This window comes from Xiphophorus maculatus, chromosome 1 (genome assembly GCF_002775205.1).
Source record: "Xiphophorus maculatus strain JP 163 A chromosome 1, X_maculatus-5.0-male, whole genome shotgun sequence".
NCBI classification, from domain to species: Eukaryota; Metazoa; Chordata; class Actinopteri; order Cyprinodontiformes; family Poeciliidae; genus Xiphophorus; species Xiphophorus maculatus.
The window spans coordinates 19,053,258-19,079,141 of NC_036443.1; the positions used below are offsets into that span (position 1 = coordinate 19,053,258).

At 38.5% G+C, this 25,884-nt stretch overlaps 2 protein-coding genes across 6 annotated transcripts in view; one reads left to right on the forward strand and one right to left on the reverse strand.

The window, feature by feature from the left end:
* LOC102220074 overlaps positions 1–11,736 on the reverse strand; it is a 52,006-nt gene extending 40,270 nt beyond the window's left edge. For 2 of the 3 annotated variants that reach the window (XM_023335667.1, XM_023335658.1), the window contains exon 1: positions 11,180–11,732. The gene's annotated coding sequence lies outside the window, so the exon portion shown is untranslated. Of the gene's footprint in view, positions 1–11,179 lie in introns of all 3 variants that reach the window. The other variant, XM_023335674.1, reaches the window with a different exon arrangement.
* Positions 11,737–16,474: 4,738 nt separating this feature from the next.
* LOC102220331 (sodium/potassium-transporting ATPase subunit beta-1-interacting protein 4-like) overlaps positions 16,475–25,884 on the forward strand; it is a 50,850-nt gene continuing 41,440 nt past the window's right edge. For all 3 annotated transcript variants that reach the window (XM_023344305.1, XM_014469748.2, XM_014469747.2), the window contains exon 1: positions 16,475–16,772. In XM_023344305.1, the coding sequence (XP_023200073.1) occupies positions 16,719–16,772 (54 nt within the window). In that variant the 5' untranslated portion in view covers positions 16,475–16,718. The remainder of the gene's footprint in view (positions 16,773–25,884) is intronic.

The following is a 25,884-nucleotide window of genomic DNA, read 5'->3' on the forward strand; positions in this document are numbered from 1 at the left end:
TCAGAAAAAAAACTTTAGTCTCTATATTCAGCTAAGTATAGTAAATCAAAGTGATTTTGAGTAGAAGTCGCTGGAAGGTTTGACTTAATATGGTGTCAAATTAAAGCCAAAAAATGTGGTAAATAAAATATGAATACTATATGTTGTAGTCTCTATTTTCCACTGTAAGCAGATTTCAATTTATCAGTGAAAATGTCACCTGAACCACATGAACTTGAACTGGCTCCTGGTCCAAAGAGTTGATTATTTTTTTTGTATCTGAATTTGAATTGAAGCTGTACTTACTATCAAATTCAATTAAAAGCAAAAAATGTAATTAAGAATTTACATTCACATCTTAAGAAGATTTTAATTTCCTAATATCTTTTCTGAAAGGGCTCACATTAGTGAAAATTTCACCCTAACATGTTTAATACATGCATATGTGTATACACTGCCTGAGTTGACTAACCAAATTTCTGTAATGTAAAAAAAAAAATATGTATGAGGGCCACACAAAATCATTTTAAGGGCAGCTGTTTTTGCTCCCTGACTTATTTTAAGGACTCACAACATTAGAACCAATAAAAACGATATCCTGTGTAGAGTGTGAAAACACGACATCACATATAATTTAATGGTTTATAAAGGTCAAGAGGGTGCTGCTAATTTAGTTAGTGCACAATTTGGTTAATTGGGTTTGCAAAGATTTCACGACAGTGACCATAATGAGAGATTCAGTTTGCTATTGATCAGAGGAGCGAAAGAAGGCCGAGTGTCTGTTCGGGAATGATGATTTTATTAAACAAGTGCAAGCACATACTGTAAAAAAGCAAAAAAAAAAACAAGCAGTGCATATATGCACAAGTCTGTTAGTTTACATAAAGACTAAATGAATCTGTTCAGCGGAGACAGAGGTGTGCAGATTGGCCATCAAATCAAGGGCAAAATGTGATAGTTTTTTTTTTTTTTTTTACAAAAACACCAATCTGCTTTCATGAGAGCACATGAAAAGAAGAAAAGTGTGCGAGAAGAAAAAAAAGACAGAAATCGCTTGGGACTGCAGTTCTTTCATGTAGAGGTGAATACATACAGAATAAAATTAAATAATCAAAAATAGCCTTAAAAATAGCTCCTAACTCACTAATATTTTTGTACAAAAATAGAGAATGCTGCATGTTCTTCAGTATTTCTTTTTTTTACACAATGACTGTTCTCATATGTATAGTATAGGTATAGATGTATGATAACATAAATATGCACAATCTTGTATGGGATGCCCCAAAATATAAATGAACCACATACAGTGTTCCACAATGCAATGTGGAAAAGCAGTTGTCTGTGAAATGGTTGCTATCTTCAGGCTTTTGATGTGCAGCTTGCTTCCACAGCTATTATCTGATGGTGGCTTCGAGCAACCTGCAAGGTGTTGAGTGGGGTGGGGGGTTGCACGGCTCTAAAGCAAGACATTTTCAAGGTTTTCAGACACCGAGCAATCTCAACTCCGGTTGTGTCACATCGCTTTCTCGCTCAATATATTCACCTACCTCCTAAAATAGCTCAGGGTTTCTCTGACACCAGGCTCTTGACTTAACACAAAGGTACACGGAGAGCATGGGTGCAGAAGGAGAGACGGAGTAAAAAAAAGAGGAAACTATACATCAGTGCAAACAAACCACAAGAAACCAGCTGCAAAACGTGGAGAAGATTGGTGATAATTTTAGTGCCTTGCAGAAAATGTTCACATCATGGAAACTTTATCACATTACAGCCACAAAGTTCAGTATATTTTATTTGGGTGTTTATCTGATAGACCGACACATAATGGTGCATGTTTGTAAAGTAAAAAGAAAATAATAAATTGTTTTCATTTTTTTTTTTTTACAAATACAAATCTTGACATGAAAGTTATCGGGTTCAATGTAAAACCTTTTGTGCGTCACACTGCAATGAACACACCATTCCCAGAGTGGTGACAGCATCGTGCTGTGGGGATGTCTTACTTTAGCAGGACATTCATTTTGACAGGAAAATGAATGGAGCTAATCACAGAGCAATCCAGGTAGAAAATCTGCTGGAGGTTGCAAAAGTCTTGAAACTGAGATGGAGAAATTTCCAGGAGGAAAATAATGCTAGACAAGCAGGTAGAGCTACAATGGAGTCAAAAAAACATTCATTAGTACAAATGGAGCAGACAAAGTCTAAACCTCAATTCAGTTGAGAATCCGTCAAGACTTGATCATTCCTGTTCTTCTGCGGATCTGATTGAATTTAAGCTGTTTTGCAAAGAAGAAATGGCAAAACATTTTCTCTCTACTATATTTCCAATCTCACGTAGCGAATTGAATTGACCTTTCTGTTGTTTTTGTTTTGTTACCGCGGTAAATTATTTTTAAAGCTGAAGACAGCCTCTGGAGTGGAGTTCAGATGATGTGATCTCTCTTTCCACAAGCTCCTCTTATTAAGGAGTACCACTAAAAGCCTGAGGATTCTCTTACTAAACCAATCAATACGGGATCTGCCTTGCCGTCATCCCCCGAGCCCTGGACTCCACCCTCCATTCTTCCTCTAACTTTCTCTGTCCCCGCGGCTTCTCTCATTCATGGCGAGCTCAAGCTGGGGCTGAGACTTTTTGGCGAGCACTCTTTGATCAAATAAACCCAAGACAGATCTGATACCAAACGCCTCACCGTCCCAGACACCTCATGAGGTGAAACAGGTGAGACGAGTCCTCTGAGAGTGCAGAGCATAGCGGCGAGCCGCGTTATAATGAATAAATAAAGGGAGCATTCAGCATGACTGCTCCACTGTCATCTTTGAGTGCAGAAGCTGATCCTGCATCAGCAACACCTGTGTGACTGTCAGAGGAATCGATAAAACAGTTAAGGTTGGAAAGGTGAACTAGACAACCAACTTCTGTGCCTCCAACAGAAAGAAAAGTTTATACATTCAGACTCTCTTGGACAAAACGCTCAGAAATGTGCAGAAACATAAACTTACGGTTTATATTCTGCAATATGAATTTGTCAGAATATCTCAAATTCTATAAAGTAATCCTAAATTAGCCAATCAAACACACACCTAGGATATTTGCAACGATGTCATACAAATTACCCACCAGGCATCTTGGAGAACAAAAAAAACAATAACACATGCAGGTATATTGGAGAAAGATAGTTTTAGTTTGCTGAATATTTTACAGCAGTTTTATAACCAACAGAGTAACACTTTAACTTTCTTTATTTAACTACTGACAAAGGCTTCTGGTCACCGCCTTTTATTTTGAAAACCTACAACAAATCAACAAGCTACCTTTACCTAAGCCAAGCACCAGCTTGGTGATGTTCAAAATCAATGATCCACTGTTCTTTCAGGCAATATAACATTAAAAGCAACAAACATTAATGATAAATAATATGAGCAGACATGGGCATGGTGTCCAGCTGAATCATGTAAATCATCCCATGCTATTTTAGGACAACCACAACATTTTTGTTTTGATAACTCCTCTGTTTACTCATCTTGATTTCTGATTACCAATAAATTATAACATTTTTCATCTCATATCTTTGTCTCTGATTGCCATAATTTACAGCAATTGAGAAGCTTAATTTTTCTTTCATTTCAACAGCAGTGTCTCGTTATTACTCTGTTCTGTTGTACAGCGAGGCAGACAGGGAGTTAGCTGATGTACTTTTGCAAAGACCTTTTGTTGAGCAATCTTTACTCTACAAAAGATCACACTCCTTACCACTATTACAACAGAATAGCTACTAGATCCTACCTGGTCTGATGAGACAATCCCCCTCACCCCCTGCGTCTCCATTCTCCTGAGTATACTGAAAGAGTGATGGATACTAGAATAAAGTATAGGACAGCAGGAACATCACAAATTATGGATAAGACCAAAAAGAAACTGGTCTTATCCAGTTTTTTTTTTCTTTCTTTTTCCAGTGTTGACAACAACATTGAAGGACCTGTAGGAACAAGGTACTGGTTCTGTTCTACATGTATGTATTTGCTATATGACTAAGCTAAGGAGTAGGGCTATAAGACAGAAGGCTTTTGTTGTTCATCAAAAAACATGCCTGTCTGGCTACAATCTCCCCAAGCTTTGACCAAATTCACAGAAGAATAAATTCATAAGAGGGAAACTTAAGTTTGGGAGTGGAATAGACATAGTCCAGGGCTAAATACGACAAAATGTCTGTGGTATCACCTGAAGAGGGCTTCAATCGAGAGGCGTTCTCTCATTCTCATTTATTTAAACTCTTTTCAAATAAAGTAGGAAAATACAAGTAAGTGAAGATGTGGGATGCTGATAGATTCCTACTGAAGAAGACTGAATGCTAAAATTGAATGAAAAGGTTCTTCAACAAAGTACTAGTACAAGAGTCTGCCCTTTTATGCAACCAAGTTGTTGCAGCTTTTTTGTGTTTGTATCCTTCAAACAGATTTCTTTATTTTTCTCCTGAATTGAACAAGCTATATGTCAAATTAAATATAAAACGATTCAAAGTATTTTGCTGAATTCTACAAGGTCAAAAACAGTTGTGAAAGCCACTGTTGGCATTTGTTAAGGCTATGTGTATTACCCTAGATGTTATAAAGTGTAAAATAATGCTGAAACATTGCAATGGACTGGTGACCCTTCCAGGGTGTACCCTGACTCTCACCCAATGACCACTCTAGTGTGTTTAGATAATGGATGGATGAAATATGCTGAAACACACTGGCACTCTTAAATGAGTGATTTAGACTGGTTTTGTAACATGCTTCCTTGTCTTGAAGCGCGCAACTTTTTTTTTCTTTTTGAGGAGAATGCGGATGTGACATAAAGGATAAAAAAAGAAGCAGCAATTGAGAGGAACATCCCTCCCTGCTAATGAGATCCCGAAGGTTTGCTCTGATTGCGCAGATTAAACTGTTTTGGGGAAAAACACTTCTCCACCCACAGTGAGTGACAAACTTTGAGTATGAGTAAGAAATGGCTGAAAACATTCGTGGTGCGGAGCTGTGTCTGTGAACCTTTTGCTAGCATGCTCCGAACACTGAATGGAGCAAATTCAGCTACGAAACCAAGAGTGACGTGAACAGAGTGTCATGGATTCACAGTGCCGAGGTCAAGGCAAGTCAAATATCCTAAGGCTTATATGTACAAAATAGATTTGCTTAAAATAGAGATTTTGCACACTCCATCCTGCAGAACTAAACAAATGTCAGAAATTATAATCAAGATCCAGCCCACTAAGAGGGAAAAAAAAATGCTTTTTGAGTTTGACTTTTTTGACATAATAAGCCCCCACTATGGGTTTTGGTCTCTTTTGCTAAAGAAAATGCTATATGTATGTTTAGTTTCATGTTGACATACAAGCTATCAGTGATACAAATTATATTTTCAACAAAATGCTAAGAGGACTTTCTGAACTATTCAGCTGCCCTGTAAAGTAACACTTCAAATTGAGAATTAAAGTGATCAAATTTTCTGGATATTTGATTTAAAGTGTTTGCCTAAACCTGCAACATTTTTGGAAAAAACTTGAGCACATTTGGGAAATACCTTCAGAGTCCCAGCTGATCTTTACCTCACTTTCTGAAATCTTGTCAGTATGTTACACCCCAATCATAGAAAAAAAAAAAAAAATAAAATAAAATAAAATAAATATATATATATATATATATATATATATATATATATATATATATATATATATATATATATATATATATATAAACTGTAATTACGGTTACACCTTTTCTGCCTAAATGCAAAGCCACTGCTCAATGCTCAAAAGCTGTCTATGTTTTTGAAGCTAGTAGGGTTTACATACCAGTAGCGAGGTGAAGCAATATTGAACTATTGCTTCAATAGTTTTAGCTCTGAGGCTAAAACTATTGAAGCCTCAGAGCTTCAATAGTGTAGGGTTAGGGTTAGGCAGCAGAAGATGTGCAGCATCATCTGTGCTACCTTAAGTACAACAGCAATGTTCAGAGGAAGAATTATTTAATGTTCCTACACCACGAGTGCATCCCAAATTAAGAAAAAGGGGTGGGGGAGATAACAGCATAACTATGTAAATCATCGCCACCACTTTGCTTTATTTACTCCACTCGCTTCTGTATGGAGTTGTGTTCAGAGTCGTTTTGCTGAAACGCCGCTCAGACACCAATCAATAGTTATGAATTACAGTGCTACTGCTTTTATGGCAACCGATTGCCACTCTGAGCCTGAAATGTATTTAGCTCAGATCGAGACAGATAGTGAACTGACACAGAACCCGACAATTAGAAAGAAGCATTCAAAGCAACAGCTGTCAGAGTGAAAAACTAGAGATTTTTTTACATTTTCACATGTTGAAGAAACAAGAATAATTCTTTATTTTTTATGTTCCAATGTTTCTTCTTTTTTGTTGATTGGTACACAGAAATAAAGAACAGAGAGTATTTTAACAAAACTGAGTTTTGCAGTCTTTAACCCCTTGTTAACAGATCCATGGCACTAATGCTGGATGGCAGGCCAGTTTGAAGCTCCGCACTCCCAAGCCCGGGCCAGGGCACATCTGTCCGGCTGACTGGCCAATTTACATCGCCCTGTGGTCTCTACGTTCACAAATAGACAGCTGACACGTACACAAGCGTGTGAGCGTGCACACTGCAAGGATTCATGGACCATTTACTCTATGATCTGTGAAGCTCACATCACAATTTTGCACCTTTTACAAAGAACCAAAGGCCATGGACAATTGCTGACATTTTCAAAACCCTCAATGTGCTCAACGTGCACTTTACTCTTCTCTGTTTGGCAACCCGATGACAATTCAGAGATGATGTATTATTTAAAGGAGAATAACGTGAGAGTGAATGAAACTGGCAATCTGTATGCAACAGAAGTGTGAGCAGAAGGCTACAATAGTGTTTTGGCTGCATTAGAAATTAGTATGATGTGAAAAAAAAAGATGATTGTGCACAGGGAGGGGAGTATCGGAGTGTAGGGGAGTGCTTCCTGGAAAGGAAAGATGCATTCTCAGTTTCTGATTAGCTCACCACGTTTTTGGGAAAAAACGTGGTGCTTTCAAGCACGTACTTTCAAGAAACATTTACATTTAAAAGAAGTTTATTCATCTTGACACATTTAGGAACAACTTGAAACACATAAATATCTTTCAAAATGGTTACAGAAATGAACCAGTTCCTTTGTTATTTCACATTTCAGGGCTGTGGACCACCTAGGAAGAACAAACCAAAACAGTTGTTACTATCACTATCTTAACAAGAGTCATGAGCTTAAAAAAAAATACAAAACACTTCCTTACTCAGTTTTGCAAGTGGTTTTACACAGTGACTACTGCAAAGTTGACAGACTTTCAGATCAGCCATGTGATGTTGACAGATGTTAATTATAATGTGGCCACAACAAGCAATGTGACAACCAGGAATAGTCCATCCTACTGAGTTGAGCTGTCTTAACAGAAAAAAAGATTGATTTGCTTAAAAGAATAGTTTTCATGCTTTGAAGTGATATTGTGCAGTAACCTAGTATTATATCTGTGTGTTAGTAGGAAAGAGAAGAAATCCTCAGAGAGAAGAAAGGCTAACATTTAGTTTGAAAGGTGCCCCTGCTTTGAGTTATTTTAGCCATTTATAGCAACTCAAACTCAAAATGTTCATATACATGGGATACAATGTTATATTAGCATATTTAACACCTATTGTTACTTTTTTTAATTTTTTTTTTTACATTTTCTCATCTGAACTGTGTTATTGTTCAAAGTTGCAGAGGTTATGGTTGACCAATTATAGATCCTGTAAAGATAATTTGCAAACAATCACAACAGTGAAGCAAGTGATCTTTGATTCAGTTGCACAAATTACAGCTTGATGACAAACTTAAAAGATTTTCTTACTCTTGGCTACCAAAAAGCAGACTGACAAGTCCCAGCTTGATACAGCTGAGTGTCGACCTCCAATGACATAAATCTAGCATCTGCTTACAGTGGAAGTGTAGACAGTTAATATTTGCTAGTATGGTATTGTATCCCTCAGATAAAATGTAATATTGTAGTAGTTTAAGAGGCTTTGCTAACAGTTAAAATGTGGTCTGTTTGGTTAGTTGCTATGTGGCTCTCACACCCAAAGCAGCATGCCCTGCTGAACTTGATGTAGGACTCAGTGAACCTTGATTTCTCCAGTATAGTTCCATAGAGCAGATGAGAATAACAGTAGTGTATAATGGCTATGATTTATTTATGTTATGTTATGAAAATGAGTTTGTCTCGTCTTACAATTTGTAATAGGAAGGAGCTTCATTTTCACACTTAATTGCTACTTCCTGTTTGATCAAGAGCAGTTTGATAGATACATTTTATGTTGACTGGCCGTGTATCAGAGTCAAAGTTGGGATTTGTTCAACTTTGACCCCTGCACGCAGCGGGTTCCTCACATGCAACACAAATGAACAGATTTTTGAGCACAGTGGCCACTGGAGTTGTGAATTGCATCATTTTCATGCAAACTCAGAGCAACATGACATCTGTCTACAACAAATAAGGGAGCCAAAACAGATAATTACTCCAGAGAACCATGTTTCAAAATATCTGAACTATCCCTTTAACCTTGAAAGGAGAATTAACAGAGTATGATTTATGTGTGGCTGGTTCCAGCGGCTCGCAGCTGGAGCCTTCCTGTTTGCGTGTTATCTCTGTGTTTGCTTGGCTTTTCTCCGGCTCCTTCTGCAGTTTTAAACAAGCGTGCTGTGCTAATTAGTCACTCTTAATTGATGTTTAGCAACATCGCTACGTTCACCTTGCAATGCATTGTCTGCTGAGATAAGCTCCAGCTTCCCACAAACCTGAAGAGCTTAAGGCTGATAGAGAAAGATAGTGAATGAATTAGCTATTTTATTTTTTCAAAAAATCTTTTAGATCTCGTCTGACAGGTCGCCTGCTCCGAGTCCCAAGTGCCCAGAAGTTGTTGGCTTTGCAAGTCCGTCCGTTCTTAACAGACATAGAATCTGGAGTTGGCCAGGGTTCAGACGTTGTGCACCTTGAGATGAATAGTTGATGCCATTAAACAGGGCAGGGGACAGGAATGGAAAACAACGTCTCTGTAAGTTTGGCTCTAAAGTCTTATGCAGACGAATCAAAACAAATCTGGCAAATAAACGGTACAATTCCGGTCATCACAGAGAGAGCAACAAGAGTTTTATGTAGCAACTGTAACGGGTTGAACTATTATCACTCAGTTTATGGTTTATCACATTGAAGGAAAAGGTTTGTTTTGTCTGATTCCAAGCTTCTGTAAAAATGTAATTAAAATACCAAAAAATCTGAAAAGTGTGGCATGCATTTTTATTTGGCTATTTTTCCTTTGATATTCCCAAGTAAAATAAATCTAATCAATTACCTTCAGAAGTCACCTACTTATCAAATAGAGTCCACCTGTGTGTTACTTAATCTCAGTATTAGTCGTTAGCTAGTAAACAGCATCACAGCGATCAAGGAGCCCAGCAGACAGGTCAGGAACGAAAATGTGGAAAACACATCGCAGCAAAGATGCACAAATGAACTACAGAGTATTTCTGTAGGATGAAACGTTGTAAAGATGGAAGCTGAATAAGACGAGGAGGAAGGAGCACTCCTGGCTCGTCACCTTGAGTGCATCAGCATTTGTACTTCGCCTGATGAAATATAACTACCTGTTCTATCACCCTCAACTGAAGGCCCGACTCCATCTTAAAAAGTAGTCCCTCGTCCCCCAGGCTTTTCAGTTTGATTTTGCTTGATGTTTAATATCAGAAATGATCTGTAAATATACAGCTGTAAAGTGGAGATGGTTTAGTTTTGTCACTTTGTGGAGAAATCGAGTGCAATGTGTGGGTGGGCAGGCTGCAAACATAATTTCTCAGGAGTCAAACAGGACCCGGAGCTCTTTCACAATTTATTTTATTTTTTAAGACAAGATAAAAGAGTTAAGCACCTCTCGTCAAAACACATTTGTCAGGATTGGGGAGCAGCCTAATCCAGTTCAGCCAGAATATTTACGGCGCATCAGATTAATACATGACGCTTCAGTCTGGTGCTGAACTTGATCATGTAAGCTGAAAAGCCTCTCCCACCGCGGTGTGTGGTGTAATTCTGGGCATCGCTCCTCAGTAAGGCAGGTGAACAGGCCTCAGGGGTGACCCTACTGCTTAAGTCAACACAATGAGTGTAATGAGGTGAGCTACACACACACACACACACACACACACACACACACACACACACACGCACACACACACACACACACGCACACACGCACACACACACACACACACACACACACACACACACACACACACACACACCCCTACACAGCAGAAGGAGACCCTTGCAGCATAGTAAGTGGATTTTTATTCATCTGCATGCACTGGGGCTCATGTGGAAGTGCTTCTTACACCCACACCTAAATTTTTAGCAAAACAGTGTGCATTGTATGATTTTCACCAAAAATAAGAAAAGAAAATCATCCAGATCAACATCAGGACAGAAGGACGACCTAAATTTAAACCCAGTGTTGGTAATTTGGGTAGATTTGGGGGTAATAATCCAAAATGTCACATATAAAATGGTAAAAATTTAACATGAACTGCTATGACTCTTTGAGATGTGTGCATCATTTCTGCAGGCATCACAGCCAGAGTCCATAATTAATCAGCCCAAGTGTGAGAGCAGGGCTGGTGGCTTCCTCTTATCAGCGCGGACACCAACCCACGCCCTCCGGGCCATCATTGGATTAATGATGAGTGTCTGTGATAGGAGAAGCCCCCTTACAAAGGCTGTATTAATTGGCCACTGAGGCCGCTGTGTGGAACACATGTTCACTCTAATCAAAACTTTAAAGAGACACGACGGACCCCGCAAGCCCCCCGCAGAAGCGCCCTGCATGGCGTTCAACCCCGAGGATGTGTGCGCGCACCACGGTGAAGTACCGGCGTGCCCATGGGCTGAGCGCACTATTTCTTCCATTTAGCAGCCGCTTTTACTCGCGGTTGATCTACTGACTGCGTGCACTTAAAAAAAAAAAAAAGAAGCATATCAAGGATTGATCAGACAGGTGGAATCGATGTAGTTGGCAGTAATGTCGAGCGATTAGAGGAAACAAGAAGCCTTAAACTCTCGTGTTAACTCTTATATTAAGAGATGCGATATCGGCTACTCACCCGCCCCGGGTGGTGTTAGAGGAGCATCCCGGTCTTTCACGGACAGCTCTTCGGATGAGTTCTCCTGGGACAGCGCGCCTTGATCCTCACTACCATTCTCCGTAACGCTCCTCACAGCCTCCCTTTACTCTCCTCCTCTGGCATCACGTTAAAAAAAAAAAAAAAAAATTCAACAAAATAATAAACCGTTGCATACCCAGACGGGATCAGCCTTTAATTATCGTTTGCAGCCGTCAGTCTCTATGCGAGCAGGGCTGAAGTGACAGCAGCGGATTTCTATTTGAGGGGATGCTGACGCGCAAGCGGAGGGGCTCGCCTCCTGCCTCTTTCATCTGGCTCCATCAGCTCTCCGTTAAGAACACCATGTGACTTACATCGCTGTCAAGGCTCATCCAGGAGCTGCTTTAATTTCCTGTTGAGACTTTCAAAATAAAAAGATGTAAGCATTATGGTATAAATCTAAATAACCGCAACCGTTTAGTTTGTATTTTACAAGCATGTTTTACTGTATTTGTTTATTTAATTTTTATAAAAGATATGCCATATTCTAATGTTGTCTTATGGAAACGTTTAACTGTTGTAGTGACTGTGTAAGAGTATTAACAAACTGAGCACCTTATTTAAAAATGTACTTTTTGTGAAAAAATAAAAAATCTCACAAAAATTACAACACTGAACATGTATTGTAATTTTTGAAACACATGTTCAGGTGGAAGTACATCCTTATATAAGGTCTGAAACTGCTGTCTGATTCAAAAGGATTAGATGTGATGTGTGATTTATTTAATTTCTTATATTGGATTAAAATTTTATAACTCAGGTTTGACTTAAGTTCATTAATTCTTACACTCTCGGATGTTTTGATAAGTAATACTTTTGCTTATTTGTTCTATATGTGTGCTTATTTACCCAATAATTAAAATAAAACACACACACACCCACACACAAAAATCACATTATGATTAATGACCCTTAAAAGAGGTCTGATGAATTGGGCAAAGCTGAACTGTGACATCAACTTATAACTGCAAACTAACTGGTTAACATAACAAAACTGACCATAGCAACACTGACCACATTTCCTCACTTTGTTCTTTGCCAACTTGTTATTCTTTTTGAACAAACTGCACAAGATGTCTCAGATTTTAAGGGCTAGCAGAGTGGATGTGAATGACCAAAAAGGTCTAGTTTAATCTTCTCTGGCTAAAAGATATTCTTCAAAGCTTGGGACTTGTTAATGGGTATTGATATGTATTACTGTATTCTTTGGCTCTTTTTCTATTATGTGATTAATCTGAAAATGTGGGGTTGCATTTCTTCTTGTATCCTCATCCCAGGGATTAAAATAATATTTTCATCTCTGGTCACAGATGTTTGTAGATGGACTTATATAATATATCTGAACTCCTTAGACATCTTTTTTTTGTAACTTTAATATGATGAAGACAGTGATGTCAAAATACACAGTATGGTGTTATCTCCCTTTAAATCAACGGAATGGCTCATGAAAAGCAGCTCAAAGTTAAGGAGAAATGAGACAATATTTTAAGGAGCTTTTACAGTACAAATTTTTCCTTGTCTGTATATGTGAATTTAATAAATCACCATCTAATAGGAGTACTTTAAATATTTGCACCAGTGGGATTCATCTCGTTTTGTGTTATAAATCCACCTTAAGGCCACCACAGCTCATGTTTCTTTTATTTTGAAGTAAAACCTCCCAATGTCCTGTTTTCTTTAGCTTGTGTTTCCTTTGACGCACCACCGTTCAATTTAAAACGGCCCCAGAAAGAAGGCCCCCAAGCGGCAAACATTAGAACAACACCAGATGTTAAAAGGATTCCACCAATATTTCCTCAGCAAAGCATAATCCATTCATGAATTATTGACATCCTCCTCATATCGTCCTTTGTATTTATTCTTCATTAAGTCTGGGATGTTGGTGGAACAAAAAGGAAAAAATCAGAACAGAATCTGTCTCCTTGTTACATCCAGTGCCACATGTACAATATTAAAGTTTCATTAGATGGACCTAAATAAAGAAAGCATTCATGTGCTTGTTCAACAACCAGCAAAGGCAACAATTTTGAGGCAAGTCAGCAAATTTGTGTTGATGCTGATGTTTGAAACGCCGAACAGAGCAGCTTGTTTTAGTTCCGATTTAGTAATAAAGCAGACTTCAGCCAATGAAAATTGACCTGTTTCTGTCACCCAAACCAGGCCCTCGTGAGACTCACAGTATTTCAGCATGAATTATACAATCATTTCAGTCTAAGATTAATTCTAGGCCACTATAGTCATTTTGGAAATTGATTTGTTCAAACTCCTACGTATGAAAGTGGATACAATCAGCTCTGCTCTCATATCTACCTTAGAAAGGATGAACTGGATGTTTAATCACCAGCAAACACACTTGTCTTGAGTGTGTCTGCATGAGGAATCATGAAGGTCTGCATAATCTCTAAAATGTGTGGAAAAAAAGAAAAAGAAAATGAGAAACAGACAATCAGAGTGGAGACAAAAATGACAGCACTAAGATGCTTTCAGAAAGAAGAAAAAACTCTGTCCTTCGAAGGTCTTTTTTTCTATTGTTGTCCACTATGAGACAGACTCTCAGGTCTCCTCCACAAAGCAAGTCCCCTCCAAGCAGAACGCCACTGGCTGTCCTGTCACTTCATATTAACGTCTTGGTGGAGAACAGCAGCCCCGGAGGGCCGCACTTGTCATGAAAGAAATGGTCGAGAAACACACACACACGCACACCCCCCTCCCACAGACACACACACACACACACGAACAAAGAGTAAGGAGAAAAGGAGGTGTCGGGCAAAATGGGAACACACAGTAGAGCCTCGATCAGGCTTTCAAATAGTCAGAACTATAACATTGACCTTATTTCAGCTATCACCGATCACACACACACCCACGCACGCACACACACACATAATCTTCTGGTACACACTTAGATGTTCTCATAAGAAATGCAGCTGTGAATATTGTGCATGCAAGGAACGGTTGTGTTCTGGTTGTAAGCCTACTTCCTGCTCTGACTTATTTAAAGTAACGTGTATTAAAATCTTAAAGTCTTATGAAGACCTAAGAATATTCATTATTTGAATACTGATTCATATAAACTGACAACCCTTATTTAAGGAGTGTTTATATTTTTTAATCCAGCTGATGCAATAAAGACTGTAAATGCAATTTCAAAAGACATCCAGTTTCTGAGTAACTGAAATCATCACAGTGCCACTAATATTTATTAGCAGTTCTGGTAAATAAGTATAAAACCCTGTAAAAACAAATGTAATAAACTAATAATAAAAAACTTTGAAAAATTGAACTGTCAAAACTCCAACAGATGTCAGCCAAGGTAAAACTAAATCTTCAGTGCTTGTTGTTGGAAAGGCCTGATCTTACAAACCTTTTTAGGAGACATAGTTTAACCCACTGTTTAAATGTGTAACTAGTCAAATATCTAAAAATAAATTGAGGACTTAACTAGAAAACGGAAATGTCTCAGATGATCCAGGATAAAGACCCATAGCATATTGGCAAATCAACAAAGGAATCATAAAAAGTTAAAAAGCAACAACAGCTAAAGAGATGAGTTGTACATGCATGTTGGTCTTTGCTTCATTAGAACCCGCAAATAAATAATAATAATAATAATAATAATAATAATAATAATAATAATAATAATTATTATTATTATTATTATTATTATTATTATTATTTACTCCAGCAGCAATAGTGGATTTGGGACCTCAGATTTTTCCAGGAATTTTTTGTTTTTCAGTGTGAATTTATGCTCCTGCAATAAAAGCTGAATTTGTTTGAACTCTTTTAACACAACAATGGCAATAAATGTAGCCAGCGAAGCACATCAGATGCAAATGTTACAAGAAAGCTAGACCGATGAAATAAAAAAAAACTATGCAGTGTCAAAATGTTTAAATATATCATTCGTTAGTATTTAAAAAGGAATTTTAGATGAAGGTGAACATTTGCATGTGGATCCTTACATAAAATTAAGTTTACCTATTAAACAGTGATTATTCAATAAATTAAAAAAACATCACACAGTCACCAGGGCATAGACTTAAAGTTCCTAAAACATTAAGTGACTCCCTTCTGTCGACTTCCATAGAGACTACCCAATTGTTTATTTTTGGCAATGTTGAGAGAGGGGAGTTCCTTCTGGGCCAGGGCGAATGCAGGTGGCCAGGGCAGTGTAGCTGAAGGATGCCAAAAGAAGAGGAGCGGAGCTTTAAAAGGAACAGAACGGAGGAGTGTGTGATGAAATTAGATCCGAAGTCTTTCCCCGGTCATCCCTCAAAAGTCTGAAACATTTATGAATTTGTTGAGGAAAGTAGTGGGAGCCACCCTGGTTGTGAAGAACATGAGGTTAACAGCGAGAGGTGTTTAAAGGCGTTTTTATTTTAAGTTACATTCAAATGTCAAACGAATATTCTTATCCTAGTAATTTTTCCATCAGAAAAAGTTACAAAATTACACTTTGAAAAAACGATAGGGACAAAACAATGTTTACAGAAAGAGCTGATCCAAGGAACTACACATTAAAACAAACTGATTTGCAGTTCATAACTATAGATATAAATATGTAATGATCAGCGTCCTTAAATATTCCTATTATACCAGAAGAAATGTACAATGTGTATTACAGGGCTTCTCGATAAAGCTACTACTACAGAAAAACTATGTGTCTCCATATGTTGAATGTACCATTCAAACTCCAAATGGCTTCCTTATCAAGGAAACCATTTGAACTCGGTCCCCCAAGTCCGAAGGCGTCCAAAAGCAATCCGGTAGTAGTACAGTACACTGAATCCCGTGTGCTTCTTATTCTCTCTTATTCGACACCAGATGGCGCCACTTCTCCACATTTTTTTGAAGGGGTTAGGTAATGTCCTGACCCCGAGGAACTAAAGTCATTACTAAATTGCTTGTACGCTTAATTAACAACACTGGCCCTGTTACACACAGACATGAAAACATCTATTCAACAGTCTGTTCATTTTTTTAAAAATAAAAATGAGTGAAAATATGATTATTAATAATACTCTTCTTACTAATGCATATTAAAAAATACTGATATAATAATGATAACTATTATTATTAATATTATTATAGTTATTATTATTATTTCTTGATGCTGCCATAAATCGCTGCCCTCAGTCAGTCTTTCAGTGTGTCTGCCCCACCAGCGCCACTGCGACCACCTCCCACCTCCTCCCTGCCCCTCCTCCTCTTTTTTTTTTTTTTACACACACACCGGCTTGCTCCCTGTCTCCCAGCCAGTCACCTCCAGTGCGACCGGTCGGCCAGAGCGGAGGTAAACAGACACGTCCGGAGCAACCCAGCCGACTCTGGTCGCTGTTCCCAGGGCTCAGTGAAAAAGACGCCGGAGGAGGATGGGACAAAGCCGGTGTTTGGATCAAGACTGAGTCTGGACGGCACGCCGAGAGCTCGATACCAAGTCCTTCATAGAGTCACCGCGTTTCCCTCCGCTGACACAATGGGCTGCTGCAGCGGACGATGCACTCTCATTTTTATTTGCACTTTACAGCTGGTAAGTTTGTGCACTTGTTTTTGCTACTTTTGAAAATGGAAAAACAGCCTTAATGTGAGAACAGACTGAAATTTCTCGATTTTGTGGTTTAGTTTTTTTTTTAAGTTTTTTTTTTTTTTTTAAAGTGCAGTTTTTTGTTTGTTTGAAGTCCTCTTAATGGAAAGAAAACATGCTGGTCTGAAGAACATTCATGAACTCCACTCTGAATAATGTGATTAAGATCCCACTCTTTGTTGAGTGGGACACATTCAAGGTTTGCTACTCACAGTAAACCTCACCCAGCATGACCCCCTGATGCTGCCACCTTTCTATGTAAATAAAGGTGAAACCTGCATTTATGGGATGATCTTAGTGTTTGGGAGTTGTGTTCATCAGGAAACATCATATACTGAAGCATGTGAAACCAATGAAACATCACTCAGCTTTTCAAGTTCACAAAGTCACCGAAAGTGATATCAAAAAGATTGTAGTGAAGTCTCAAATGATGCTCCTCAGGCTCGCCTTTCTCTCCATCAGTGATGGAACAGAGTTTACTTGACGGAGCGTGACAGTGTAATTTATAGTGGCATTAAAAGTGAGCTCGGTCATGCCATCGAGTAAAACGCCACTCTCAACATCTGAGGAAGCAATAAAATGCTCCTTTCAAAGAGACAAACAGGGAGGTTATGATGTATTGTATCATGCATGAAGTAATTCAAAACAGAAACTGAGTGTAGACAAAGGGGCATGCACTAATACAATGGAGCTTTTCTTTTCATTTAATATATTATTTAACAATTAACCATACCATCACTTCTAGCTTTTCTGTGGGTTAAATTAAGTTTCTGGATGCTGCTGTGCCTCAAGTTATTTATTTAGAACTATGACGCTGACAAGCTAATGCATTATTTCTGCTTCATACTGCCCAAATACTGCTGTATCTTAAGAAAGTGGAACTGTTTAAGTCACAGGTGTCAAACTCCAGTCCTCCAGGGCCGGTGTCCTGCAGTTTTTAGATGTGCCACAGGTACAAACCGCTAGAATGAAATGGCTTAATTACCTCCTCCTTGTGTAGATAAATTCTCCAGAGCCTTGCTAATGACCTAATTATTCGATTCAGGTGTGGTGCAGCAGAGGCACACCTAAAAGTTGCAGGACACCGACCCTTGAGGACTGGAGTTTGACACCCCTGGTTTAAGTTATTGTTTTTTGACAAGGGGGCTTATTTTTCATTTGCTAGAATATTTTGCTTGATAACTTTTATATCAGAGACACGTATTTGCATGAGTTTAATTGAAGCCCTTTTCTCTCTCTTTGTTTTAAGAACAGGTATACCAGCCACGCTTCACCCACAAAGACAAATAATACAGCTCTGCCATGATTTTTTAGGTTTTCACAAATATTACCTTAAATGTAATCATTAAATCACTTATAAATGTGATGTGACATTTTGCATTATGACAGAAAAATCACAGGGATGATCATATTAAAGGATATTTTAAAAATCCAGTCAGTTACTAAAATCTCCTCAGCATAACTGAACTCATATGACCATACCTTCATTGTTAAAATAAGTCAAATAGATAGGGATAGAAGACTTATGACATTATAGTGACATATGACAGAATTAGACACAAGGAACTCGATTATCAACTCTTAAAATTGTGTCTAAGTCTCTTAAGTAATATACCTCGAGCAACACACCTGTTTTTCCTTTGCAAGCCTCAGGTCGTTTCGTCTCATCATAAAGAAGGAGGTCAACCATTTTTAACGTGATTTATATAGACGTCAGCTGGTTCCTTAAAAAGCCCCTGAAGATTTCTGCGGACAGCTTCGTTTTCTCCTCGCCGCTGTTTCTTGATAACCTCACATTTCCTGTCGTGGAGCCACACAACACCACAAACACACACACACACCTCCATGCTGACAAGTGTAATCTGTGAAAAAGGGGGTGGTGTTAAACCCTTTTGTGACCCTTTGAAGGACCCTCTGGTTGTGTATGTGTTTTGTCTGCATGAATATACATGTGGGCATGTGCTCTGAGCAGCACCAGGGACACCCTGCTCTCTCCTGGCTTATACCTATGAATCCACAATGAGCCAGGTTATTCCCTGCCCAATTCACCGTAAAAAAGAAAAACTGCCATTAACAAAACAGAGCAGTCTTCTCCTCAGATGTAAAAATAGCCCTCATAAACCACAGCGTGAGCTAATTAGCTCAACAGAGTGCTTTGATCAAACCTCTTTTGGCATCTTGGCCATACCCTAATTGAATTGTGGTGCGCTCTGCTCATCAACAGGCCGGCCGAGCGCCGGGACTCATCTCTCTGGGACAGAAGGCAGCAGATAATGAGCCTATATTGATCGAAATGCCTCAGTTCCTTTTTCCCTTTGCTGCCTAACTGTTGCAGACAGCAGTGCTGGATGGTTGTCAGGATCCTGATCAGCCCTGGAGAGTAGCAAGTACTGGCTGGAAGCCCTGTCTCCGTAATGATTTGTTTGTACTCAGAGACACAAGTAAGCTCAGTTTTTTTTTCTTTTTTTTTTTGTCTCAGTGGGTTGGTAGGTTAAGGTGTTGCCCTGAAGTTGACCCAGAGTGGAAGGGTTTCAATTGGTTAAAAAAAACAGGACTATTGTAAATGTCAGCCGCTGGACATGACAAGGATGTGGTTGTAAATTAATCTTGTGGCTCCTTGGATAGAAGCTACAATTGTCCTGAGCTTACAAGAAAGACAAACTGAGCTGTTTAAGATATAAAACGCTGACAGTCAAAGTGTAGAAACTAAAGGAATTCAAAACTCCGGGTTTGTTTTGACTGTGAAACACTGAACGCTTTTTCTCAGGCTTATTTGCAGTCACTGTAAATGCCACAGAAGCAAATTTTGATGGGGTTTTCACAGACTTCTGTGCGCTGAGGTGAGAAAATGAGCAACAGCTTCTTCAGGATTAAAACCTTCTGCATAACTATAAAGTTCTCAACATTTTGCAGCATTTATAATTAGAAAGAGAGATGTAATACTTTCATTGTCAGAGGAAGTTTGTAACATTCACAGAAAAGAAAAAAGAGAAACATGTTTTTCACAGACAGAGCAGCAGCATCACATCTTTTCTTAAAAATATGTTAATGATCCACAGTTGTTGTGATTAGTTTTATTTGTACCCATAAACAGATAACTATTTTTTTTTAAATGTTACAGTTGAAAATCAATAAATCAATAACATTTTTACTTTAATCAAACATCACGGTTTTTGTACTAGAAATATGCCTTGAAGGAGCTTTTCTGTTGCAGGAAACTTTTCCAGGAACTTTTGTTGTTTCCACTGCAGAAGCCTGAGGCAGATCAGATTAATGTCCTCATAAATGTAAATGTTACAAGATTTTATGTTGCTTATGTTTTGAGAGAATAAGAACATTGATAACCCCCAGAGATGTTTATTGTTAAGGTTAAAAGAATGGATTGCAAGTGGCTGCTGTTCCTCTAGAAAATGTGTTGCAATGTTTTGTTTGTTTGTTTTTTTTTAAATCTAAAAACCTCTTTAGAGTTACAAGTGGTTTAAATTCATTTTCAACATGGAGCCACATTTCAAAATGGGATGTTGTGAATGTAGAACACTGGGTTTTAATCCCAAAGAGAACTCCCCCGTCCTTTCCTCTTGCTCCAATGGCAAGTTGAAGTCTGTGCTGGCAAAAAATCTACCTAAATAATAGTTTGAGTTCTCCTTTTCCATACTGCTGGGAATGATTGTCACATTCTTAAATCTGCAGTTTTAGTGGGCAAAGACATTTTGAAAGACTGTTGGCTACCTGTTTTTAAACAATTCAACTGTGCATTTTATTTTATTTTTTGTAAATCTTTTTGTCCGTACTTCAAAAATGGGACATTTTCACTTAAAGTCATCATTTGGTGAGAATTTCATATAGGTACACTGCCAGGGCAGACAAACACCCTCTCCCAGATCGGCACTCTGTTTTCCCGGAATGAACTAATTGCTCTGATAGACTGAACACATAAACCAGCATGAACCGTTTCTCATTCTCAGACACGCCCAGAATTACAGCTGCACATTCCTCACTGTGAGGGAAAGGTTAGAAGGTCTGATGTTGGGTGAAGATTAAAGCCTTTGTGTAAAAGATGCACAAGCAGCTTTTGAGAGATTTTGGAAGACAAGTTAAAATAGAAGTTTCATTTGATCTCTTGTGAGAAAAAACAGATGCTGCAGAGGCTTGTTGAATTGGAAAGGTTTGGCGGAAAAAAGTCTTAAAAAGTTCCTCATAAGAAGGCTTTGTCCTTGTTTAAGGTGTTTTTGTAGTTGTTGTTGTTCATAAGGCAGATGGAAACATTTTTTGGAAATGATTTTCCTTGTGGGAGATTGAGATCAGTTGAAAGAGCAGCTGTTTCTATTCTGAGCTCCAGAAAAGATTTATAGTAACTGACTAGATTTATGACTCCAGAAATGATTCTTAAGGCACAAACTTGGTTCCAGAATTGGACTGAACAGAGTCAATCAAAAGTCAGTTCACATCTTCTTTTAGAGCGGCACTCTAAACCAACAGACACATGAACACAGCACAGCTTGCAGCTATAACCCATTAGTCATCAATAATTACAATTTTTGCAGAAATCACTTAGCTTGTGGAAGGATCTCTTTCTGTAAGTTTTTGCCATACCTGGTAAGTCAAAAGTGCAAGGAAGACGAGCTATGAACTGCTTTTATCAACAAGTCGTATTGAACTAGAACAAAGCAAGCTAACATTAGCCTAGCATGTCAGAAAACATGTTCCACAGCAGAGATCCACATTTCATAAAGTTATGTTTGCTTTTGAGAAAAGTGTTATTATAGCAGTACAAAACGAGTAGAGGGTTAATATTGACTTCATTTTAAAGTTTATGTTTTAAAGTGTACCTGTTTACTACTTAGCTGTAGCTAACAGGTAGGTTTGGGGTATTTTTTATTGAACTGTTGAAAATGTAAGCATTAAAATAATTAGAGAGTCCTTTGGGTTAAAGAATGGACTTTTTTTGATAAAATGTGAAATTTAAAACAGAATGTGAGATAAACTAAGCAATTGTTTTAAGGTCCTAGGTTTTGACTTTTGAACATGATATAGTGCAAAGAGCACACATTCTTTCTCAGACTGGCAACCAGAAGGAATTTGATATTTGTAAATGAGCTTAGCCCTAAACACTGATCATCAGCCTCTGATTTTTGTGTGGGGATCAATAAATCCCCCAAAGAACATATTAAGTAATAATAATATATGTAAGTTTCAGTGACACAAGCCCTTCTTTTTTTAAAATTCTTTTTAAACCATTTGAGTGTTTTTCACCAACAATTCTTGCATGCGTTTGCCCACTGGGTTAGGTGATGTCACTTGGCTTCCTTTCCTCTATTGTTTGATTTATTTAGCAAAAGAACAAATCAGTTTTATCTGGAATGTGTCATTGTTTTTCCTGCATATGCAAGCACTTGGATCATTTGCTTCACAAGAGCAGTAAAATGCAAATTTCCTGATGCATGTATGCCATTGATATATATCAGTACAATTTGATACACATCAATTTGTATCGACATTCAGCTTGAATTTAAGTGTGTGCACACAAAATGCCCTGGCCTCACTTCATATATTACTTTGTCACCCTGTTGTAATTAAGGGTTATTACTAGAGCTGAAACAAACTGCGTGGCAGTAAAACACTATATGCTGTCAGGCCTGCAGAGCAGGGAGTTACGGTTAGCGCTGTTGGATAATCCTGTCGTTCCTCACCTGCTCCCACCAGAAGTGATAGATCATAACATGGTGGGATTAGAAATATGAAAGATGCTGCTGGGAAGTGCAACAGTATTTCAGTTTAACTGGTTACAGATGCAGACATCTGTTCAGGGTAACTTGTTGGTTGGGTGTTTTGAGAGTGTGTAACTTCTTTATCACGCCTGTGCTGGAGTGTAGTGTGATTAATGTTAATCAACTGTATTTCTTCAGCAACCCCAGGTTGATAGAAGAGATTTACTGGTAGTAGGAGATTAAATGCTCACGGCTCTTTCATCTCTCTATTTTCTTCGTTGTCTTTGCCTTCCTGGGGTTTCTACTGAGTTTTTATAACCCTTTTCCAGGCTGTGATTCATACTATCAGGGGCAACAACCCATTTGTTTGGTGTTTGCTTTAGTTCTCGGAGATAGTGGCAAACAAAGAAAGGATTGCTATCTGATTTATCCTTGTGGGAATAAATTTTCTCTCTTTGTGTTGGACGGAGCAGGTATATAGAGAGAGTTCTCTGAGACCCAATGGTTTCTTTAGTCGTTTCCATTTTTTATGGGAAACTTTTGGTCTAATTTAGTTTGAGCAGGGTGTGATTTTTAAAAATGCAAGCATCTGCCTACATTGATTACCATATTGGCCACACTGCAAATGAAATCCAAGCAGTGTTTGTATTCTCATATTGCTTCTTGATATGTGACTTTCCTGTCACTTATAATAGATACTTCTTAGAGATCTAAGAAGTGTGGTATGCATTTGTATTCACCACCAAATCAATACTTTGTTAAAACCAACTTTTGCTGCAGTTACACCGTAAGTCTTTTAGGGTGTCTCTTTACCAACTTTGCACATCAAAAGGCTGAAACTTTTCTCTATACTGCTCAACAAAATAGCAAAGCTCAGTCAGATGGGATTCAGAGTTGCAATAAACGGCAAATTTCACATCTCAATAGAATTTAAGTTCTGTACTGGAACTGATCCGTATATTGCAGATCTAAACCTTATTGTAGATTTAGATGTATGTTTACTGTAGATGCATTGTTATTCTGAAAGCTAAGACTGCTCCAGTTTCAAGTATTTTGTGGCCTCTAATAGGTTTTCCAAAAGAATTCCTGTATGCACTAAATCCATCTCTGGCCAGCTTCCCTGTCCCTGCCTAAGAAAAGGCCTCCCCATAGCATGATGCTGCCATCATCATATTTCTGTGTTTGGATTGTTTTCCACCAAACATATAATTTTAAGCCAAAAAGTAGAGGCTTAAACATCTCTCATCAACATGTGTGCTGTGTCTGGCACATGGCTCCAGAAAAACTGCAGGTTGTTTTCTGTCAACAATTGATAGATCTTGAGTAAGAACTTCAATTACCGAGGAAAAAAAACCCAACAACTCATCTTTCTAATCAACAATGATTTTGGAGCTGTTTGTGGCTGCTTTTGCACCAACAATCCACCAAAGGTTGAACCGTCCAACTATAGTGGCAGATGAGATGAGATTCAAAGCAAAGAAAAAAAGCTAAATTCTTCAAATTCTGCTGAAATGCTGCTCCGTTATCTCAGTGCAAATTGTAAAATACTGCTTGTTTGGGCCTTGTATCAAAATGTCACTTATTTTAAATACAGACTTCTCCAATAGACTGTTGACCAGAGAAACTGCATTAAGTCCCAACCTTGTCTTACATTGTCTCTGGATATTTACTATTTTCTTTTTGAAGGTCAGACAGGTTGCCATAATTAGCCTCAGTATGTGTGTGTTTAGTGGTGAGCTTGCTGTCAGTCGGACCCCTGGTGTTCAGCGCTGATTGTGGTCTTGGCCCAGGTTGCCTTGATTGCTTCGCTTGAACAGCCCTCATCCACGGAAGAGCAGATCTTGACAGGTCATGTCTGGCCTTAGCAGAAAAAAAAAAAAGCCCCATCAAAAGACGTTGATTAAACAGAGGCTTCCACTGAGTCACAGGGCAAGGTGACTCCTTAACACATTCACACACACATCCCCTACCCCTGGAGCTTCAGTATGTCATCATCTCACCTGCTTTTTTTTTTTTTTTTTTTTGTGGAGGTGAAGCTCTGCTTGAATGTTTAATGAATGCAAAAAGCTAACAAAGCTGTCTGGTATCTCCTTTTCCCTCCCATTTTACGGCACTACCCCCACTGGACCCCCCGCACATCGCCCCCTGCTGAGATTAGAGGTTGGAATATGTTTGAATTATTGATTGCCATTTGATTTAAGAGAGCCTCTGGAGATTTTGGCTAGATAGAAAGGTGTGTAAAAGGCGAGAGGTAGAAAGGAACTCGGGGATGGGAGAAGGTTCAACCTCTATTTGAGCTAATAAGACGTTTGACCCCAGATATCTGGTCTCCATGTTTTCTTTTCACTTGCCTTTTTTAAATTTAAAGTTCTACTTTTCTTCATTCACCCATTTTTATGGCCTGCAATATTAAACATATGACGAAGAGAAGAAGACAACTTGATTTAAATCAAGTTGGCACCCTTAGAAGAGAGATGAATGCAGACAACATCTGTGGGTTAGCTTGCTGAAAACTTAAGGGGTTATACATCCTTCTCTTAGAGCAGCTGTCACTCCAAAGATGTCTATTTTGATCCCTATCCTTTAGTCACATCCAGCTGGGGATTTTTCATTTCCAGCTCCCTCTTTTTACAACCTCAGTTTAAAACCTAATCACATGTTGAAATAAATTAAGCCTTCCTTGTTCCTTATCAGTGCTAACTTCTTCTTCAGTCGTGGCTGCAGGTTTGAATCAGCATTCATGCTCTCAGCATGTTAGTTTTAATAATATGTGTGTGCTTGTGGCAAACCCCCTTCCTCTCATTCCCAAGTGACCTTTATTACAACCAGTCTCCATTTTAATGTGTTCAATTTAACACATCATTAATGTTGTGGTTATAGTGAAAACACTGGGCTGGCAGATGCAAGCGTGTCGACGCTCCCATCCAGGCGCCGGCTCACGGTGGCGCGTCTGTGTGTGTGTTCCACATCGGTGACGCTGCAATATTCAGGCATAATGGAGATAAAAGTGGGACTGTTTGAGAGCCCATTTCTCTCTTTCCATTCCAGTGGTTCCATTGGTGTCATTTGTTATAGTGTGGCACTGAATAAATTGCTTTGGGAGTTCCACAGCTGTGATGACTATCTTGACAGATCACACTCAGCTGAATGCATATTCGTCTCCATCAAATTTTCCTCCTCAACTTTGGGGTTTTAGTCCTTGTTTCACAAGCGACTAATGAATTCTCACTTCTTTTTTTGTGCGGTAAATATGTAGGGAGATCCGAGCTACAAACTTTAAACAAACATGTTGGTCAAAAAGAGAGATGTGTGGATTATCTGAGTCACAAAAGAAATCACAACATCTGCTG